The following is a 6,928-nucleotide window of genomic DNA, read 5'->3' on the forward strand; positions in this document are numbered from 1 at the left end:
GGACTATAGCAAAGTCCAATAGCCACGTATAGGATGCCACTAGGTACACTGAGTGTTTGCTAGTAAAATTGCTTAGTTTAAAAAACTTGGAGTGTGCAATGCAGGCAGATGTGCTCTGCAAATGTCTTTGCACTAGTGGGACTATAGCAAAGTCCAATAGCCACAGATAGGATGCCACTAGGTACACTGAGTGTTTGCTAGTATAATGGCTTAGTTAGAATGAGTTGGAGTGTGCAGAGGACAAGAGGGTACAGTGGCAGGATTGTGGTGCTCTGGGTAGAGGAATGGAAGCCTGCCTTTCTATTCCCTCCTAATGGTGAAATGCAGGGAGGAAATCCCTGACCTGGGCTACACAGACGCTGTTGCTGTTTGCAGGACCTGTCACCTATGGCTCTCTGACCCTGCCGGTACGAGCCCTTAAAAGGACTGCTAGAATGTGCTCTCCCTAAGCTGTCTAACGCTGTGTATGCAGCGCATACAGCTGTATCGGCGATAGGACAAAGGACGGAGCTGCGACACTGATGTCTGACACCAAAGACGCAGAAGGCAGATAATGGCGATCGTGAAGAAAATGTCCGGTTTTATAATGCAGGGACATGTGACATGCAGATCCTATCACACATGCCGTTGCTTCTCTGCCTCAAAGTCCACTTAGGTGTGTGTGTGTCTGTGATTGGCTGACATGCTGGCCCGCCCCACAAGACGCGCGCGCTTAGGGAAGGAAGACAAGAAAAAAAAAAAAAAATGGCGATCGCCATTATAGAAACAGCAGTGATCTGAAGGCGCTGTTCACGCACACTATACACTGAAATGTGATAATAGTTTGATTCACAGAGTGACTTACACTATTACAGCAGAAACCAAGCTAAGATTTAGCTGTTTTTTGGCTGCTAGAACCGTTCTCGAACGTTTCTAGAACTATCGAGCTTTTGCAAAAAGCTCGAGTTCTAGTTCGATCTAGAACATGCCCCAAAATCACTCGAGCCTAGAACTGGAGAACCACGAACCACGAACCGCGCTCAACTCTACTTTAGAGCCACAAAGTTCTTGGAGACAATTAAGGGAGTCCGGTACGGGTGCTGGTTTAGGAAGCTCAGACGGGATCCGGGTTTAGCTGGATGTGACGGGGAGGCAGCCGGGTGAAGCTGGGGATCACAGACAGGCACAGGCAGACGTAACGGTGGTGGGATTCCCCGCTGACGGACACCGGAGGACCTCTTGGCAAACCCGGATTCAGGAGCCGGTTACGGAGGCAGAGCAGACTCTACGAAAGAGACAGAGTTAGCACAGGCAAGGCACATGGGGACCTGGACTCCTACCTTGCAGAACTTGACGAACAGGCGACGCCCTCCAGGCAGGGAGCTCCTAATATACCTGACCCTGACTGATGTAATATCCTGTTAGGGGGTGCAGGGCCTTTAAGAGGAAGTCAGTGACCGCGCGCGCGCCCTAATGCACATGCGTGACGCCCGGGTGCCGGAGGCCAGAGCAGGGAGCGGTGCCGAGGAGGACGTGTGGCTGGAGGCAGGGGACCCGGGGACAGGAGCGGTGAGTGAGAAACGACGTCGGGACCCGGGGAGCGTGACACAATCACACTGCCTGATGCGGTTAAAGAGGTGAAAGGTATCCGTCGCAAAGCATGTGTGACTGCTTTCTCCACAGTCATAGAGGATGAAGAACGCGCGGATGCACTTAAAGGGGCAGACGGTGGTTGGCCTGCTCTGCTAGGCCGCACTGTAGGACAGTGAGCTTCCCACTGCGACTTACGCTTGTTATTCATGTGACGGTTCATGGACTAAGTAGTCAAACTAATGAGTTTTTGGCCTCTACCTACAGATTGGCTACAAATCTTACAGATGACATGAGTTGGGAGATCCTTTGTGATGTTAAAAAAGGACTAGGCTAGGCAAGCCTTAGAGCCCATGAGACCTGCAGAGCCACCACGATTTGTGCTCAGAGGCAGAGTTGTGGCTGAGGATGCAGCTGTTGATGTGCTTCCCGTATCCATCTGTGTTCAGGATGGCGCAAGGTAACCTTGTCGTCAGTCGCATCCTCCTCCACCGCCTCTGCTGTCTTCCTTGAGTGCCTGACTCTGGGTTGACAGTAAGTGGGATCTACAACCTCATCATCAACCTTTGTGTTTGCACTCCCCTCGTCCTCAGACCTAACCTCTTCCTGCCCTGATGGAAAAGTTAAGTTGTCATTCCAATCAGGTATCTGAGTCTCATCATCATCAGTATGTTCCTCATTGTCTCCACCAAGAGGATTTACAGTTTGGGAATGAGGGTCTACATTATGCTTAGAAACTTGGTCATCAGGGCCTGAATCTGACTCACAAAGCTTCTGGGCATCACTGCAGACCATTTCCTCGTCTGTACTCACTGTAGCTTTGGAGCAGACCTCTGATTCCCAGGCTATAGTGTGACTGAACAGCTCTGCAGACTCACCCATTTCTGTTACCCCATACTCTGCAGGGCGGGTGGAGACTTGAGAGCTTGTAGAAAGCAAGTGCGATTGGGGAGAGAACTCAGAGGACTGGAGTTTTTTGGATGTTGATGAGGTGGAGGAGAGGGCACTTGTTGGAGCACTTGAGATCCATTCAAGCATGTTGTTTTTTTGTGCATCATCTACCTTTGTTAGAGTTGTTCGGTTCTGTGAAAAAGGGATCACATCAGATTGTCCACGGAAAGTAGTAATCATCCTACGTTTGCTGGAAGATGGCCTTTCTTCAGCAGATGTTACTGTAGCTTTACCACCTACCCCATGGACACAAACTTTTTTTCCCTTTCCAACACACCTGTTCCCCTAAGCACCAGCATCTGTCCTTTTGCCACTCATTTTGTTTGGGACCAAATTGGACATTTAAAATGTCGTAGCAAAAATGGAGAGGTTGTGTAGATTGTAGAGGTGGTTTAGCTTTATTGACAGCTGAAAAACCAACACTGACTATCACAGACAATTTTAATATGCCACTAAAGTGTCAGCACTGTTGGCAATTAAAATTGCGTAGCAAAAATGGACAGGTGTGTAGAATGCAGAGGTGGTGTACCTTGCTTGGCAGCAGAGGAACACTAAGTTAGTATCCCAGACAATTTTAGTATGCCCCTAAACGTGTCAGCACTTTGTGCAATTAAAATTGCAAAGCAAAAATGGAGAGGTGTGTAGAATGCACAGGTGCTGTAGCTAGCTTGTCAGCAGAGGAAGCCTCACTTTCTATCCCTGACAATGAAACAATGCCCCAAGGATTTGCCTGAGCTGATGTAGCCAGACGCTGTGATATAAACCCCTGCACAGCATTGGCACAGACATGCCTAGCAACAATCTCTATGAACGGCTGTAATGCAGCCCTGAAAAGGGCTGAAATTACAAGTAGTCCCAAATCCCTCAAGCGATCTGTAGATTGCACTGTATGTCTATAGCGCACACAGCAGCAGCAGCAGGAGCAGTGACTATCACCGAGCTCCAGCAGACAGATAATGGCTGTGATGTGGAAAATTGCCGGGTGTTATAAGGCAAGGACATGTGACATGCACAGCCAATGACACATGCCCTTGCTTGTCTGGCAAAAATCCACTTTGCTTTGTGTGTATCTGTGATTGGCTGACTGCCTGGCCCGCTCCACTGTATGCGTTGTTATGAAAATAAAAAAATCGCCATTCTTTCAGTACTCAGCAGCAGCACTGATCTAAACCCCGTCCCCCCCCGCACACTATACGCTGAATTTTGATAATATCATGATTCACAGTGACTCACCCTATTACAGTGAAAAGACAGTTAGTAACTAGCTACGCTTTTGGTGATCGAGCCGTTATCGAACGTAACTCGAACTTCTGAACTTGAAACAAATCGTTCGAGTTCGTCGAACGACTCGAACACTGCCCAAAATCAATCGAACTTGAAATTGGAGAACCGTTCGACTCGAACATCGCTCAACTCTTATCTTAAACACTTGGCCATAATGCTAGACTGTAACCAGATCGCAACAATGACCATTCGCTCTGATGAATGCCATTTGGGGATGGCTGAGCACATTGGCCAAGCTCCTAACTGACATTTTCCACAAGAACATGCCTCGGAATGTGTCGTGGACAACTGCATGCTAGGATGCCTTTTCAGCACTAAAGATTACCCTCAGCACTGCTCCTGTCTTGGCCACCCTGGACTATAAGAGCAGGTTCCTTGTGCAGACAGATGCATCCACATTCGGGATTGGAGCAGTTCTTAGACAGGTGAACGTCGCTGGGGAGAACATCCTGTCGCCTTTGCCAGTTGGAAACTACTGGATCGGGAAGTTGCCTATGCCACCAATGAAAAGGAGTACCTTGTCATTGTATGGGCACTGAGAAAAGTGCAACCTTACTTGTATGTAAGATACCTTACAATTGTGACAGACCACAACCCCTTCACATGGCTGAACCATATGTCAGGGTACAACGGGGGAACTTGTCCTTACAACCCTATATCTTATCCATCCAATACAAACAGGAAAAGCCAACACCGGAACGCTGATGGATTGTCCCAACAAGAAGAACCATAGACTTCCTCAGGTTGACCTACCCTTCTGTTGTGCAAGGAATTATCGACAGCTAAGACACAAAGACTAAAGTGAAGTGGCCACAGGTCTGTGTAGACCTCATGGTGTACTCACTTATTGAGAAAGGAGGAAAGGTTGTGATGATGGGTTGTGTATCAATTTGTGTATGTTCATATTTCAAGAGTGTTGCTCTGTTCATTCTGTGTTTTCCTTGTCTTGTCTGCAAGTTAATTAACTTAGCTCCCTTACCATTTGACTGCCTTTTGTTGAACCCCTGCTGACATTTCCTGACTGTACATTCATTACCCTTCAGCTCTCCAAATACTAGAAATCCCCGCCTCCATATCTAGGTCTGGGGGTTGGAGTGGGGGCTTGAAAGTTATCCAACCTGTTGGCTTATAAGGGGATATAGAGATTCTGCCTGAGAAGGTCAAGGGAGAAGCAGTAAGATTTTATTATCTGTGTGGGAAGTTGAGGCTAAGGCCAGCACCCCAGAGAGACTTTGGGAAACCCTGATTTCACTGGAAAAGGCTGCTGGAGGAGTGTAACTCATCCCTGGGTGTCTCTCCTCATATTTTACTCTGTGTGGTGGATTACTTTATGGACCTTCTGATTTGCATGGAATAAGGGTTCCTTGGATTGTTTACTCATCTCTCGCTCTGTTGATTGTGTGATATTGGAGAAGAACCCCGTGATAATGACTAACTATGAAGATCTCATGTCCTCACTGGCTGATGTTGGTCTTTGGTAATGTTTTTTTCTCAGATGGTAATAATGTTCCCAATTCCACCTGTTCCGAACAAGTTTAGGCAGTTTTGCCAGGTTTAGTATGAAGGTGATGCTTTTCCGGACAATCAGCCAACTTTCTTCCAAGTGTGTTGGTCTACAAACCTCTTAAATTGATTGTTCTGCAGATAGACTATTTCAAACACCTCCAGCTCTGAATTATGCATACAAATTATTGCCTATTTTATGTTTGAGAGGAGGCAATGACTTATTTATGATATCAGATGACAGCACAAACATGGAAATAATAATAAAGAAAATATTTTTGGCACCATTACTTTAATTTTTGTTATAAGGTTCCATAAGATAACATTAGGCATCTTAGTATTTATTGTATTTATTTTTCCTTTTTTGTCCTTTACCATTTTCTAGATCATAATTTCTTTATAACATAGCATTATCTCTTCAGTAATTTTAAAAGAACATGGCGAATCTCTTCATTTCTTAAGCTGTAGATTAAGGGGTTAAACAAGGGAGTAACCACTGTATAAAAAATGGATACAAACTTGTTGATATTAAGTGAATCCTTTCGGTACGGCACCAAATATATTATAATGAGGGGACCATAAAACGAGCATACCGAAGCCAAGTGAGAACTACAGGTGGAAAAGGTTTTTTGTCTCCCTATGGTGCTAGAAATTCTGAGAATAGTGATGAAGATGCGGACGTATGTCCAAATAATGAAAGAAAACAAGGAGATAACAATGGGAATAGCAAGTACGAAGAGCTCTACTCTCAGGATGGACGTGTCGGAGCAAGCAAGATCCACCAGTGGAGCAAAGTCACAGATATAATGGTCAATAACATTTGATCCACAAAACTTTAGTTGACATAAAAGGGTCATAGTTACAAAACTACACGTAAGGCTTAGCAGCCAGGTGGATAGGACAAGAGTCCGGCAAAACTGGAGGTTCATCACGTTTGCATAGCGTAATGGATTACATATGGCCAAGTATCGATCATATGACATAATTGACAGGATAAGAGATTCCACCGTGCCCAAAGCGCTATAGACGTAGAACTGTATGATACAACCAGCTAACGACATGAAGCCTCCACCTTTCAGTATGATGTACAGCATGTTGGGGGTGATGTTTGTAGTGAACAATAATTCTGAGATCGAGAGATGTTTAAGGAAATAGAACATTGGATATTGGAGTCGATGACTTTTTGTCACTAGAATGGATATAACCAAGTCGCCTGTTAAAGTTACCAGATACGTCGTCAAGAAGACGATAAAAAGTAATATGTTAATAGATTTATAATTATGAAGTCCAACAAGGTAGAAATAGTTGACGGTCTTGGTATCATTGGCCATTTTCAATAATCAAATAAGTGATTTTTGATTAATAAGGATTTACTCTAGCTGTGAAAAGAAAACTGCACATAATATTGGAAAAAAATAATTTAATATTATCTTATATGTTGTATAAAATCCAATTTACAGTCAAACATTGATCATAATTGGCTAATAACATTGGATTGGTTTGTCACACACCCTAAGGGGTACTTTGCACACTACGACATCGCAGGTACGATGTCGGTGGGGTCAAATTGAAAGTGACGCACATCCGGCGTCGCTGTCTACATCGTAGTGTGTAAATCGTT

The 6,928-nt window shown here is 45.1% G+C and overlaps 1 protein-coding gene across 1 annotated transcript; it reads right to left on the reverse strand.

Moving 5' to 3' along the window:
* Positions 1–5,717: 5,717 nt before the first annotated feature.
* On the reverse strand, positions 5,718–6,638 carry LOC142302865 (olfactory receptor 11L1-like). The gene has a single exon (XM_075343972.1). The coding sequence runs from the start codon at positions 6,636–6,638 to the stop codon at positions 5,718–5,720; it is 921 nt and encodes a 306-aa protein (XP_075200087.1).
* Between the last annotated feature and the right edge of the window lie 290 nt (positions 6,639–6,928).

Source organism: Anomaloglossus baeobatrachus, chromosome 4 (genome assembly GCF_048569485.1).
Source record: "Anomaloglossus baeobatrachus isolate aAnoBae1 chromosome 4, aAnoBae1.hap1, whole genome shotgun sequence".
NCBI lineage: Eukaryota > Metazoa > Chordata > Amphibia > Anura > Aromobatidae > Anomaloglossus > Anomaloglossus baeobatrachus.

What these genes read in the sequence shown, in the direction of transcription:
- LOC142302865 (XM_075343972.1), bottom strand. Translation starts at nt 6,638, where the DNA reads ATGGCCAATGATACCAAGACCGTCAACTATTTCTACCTTGTTGGACTT.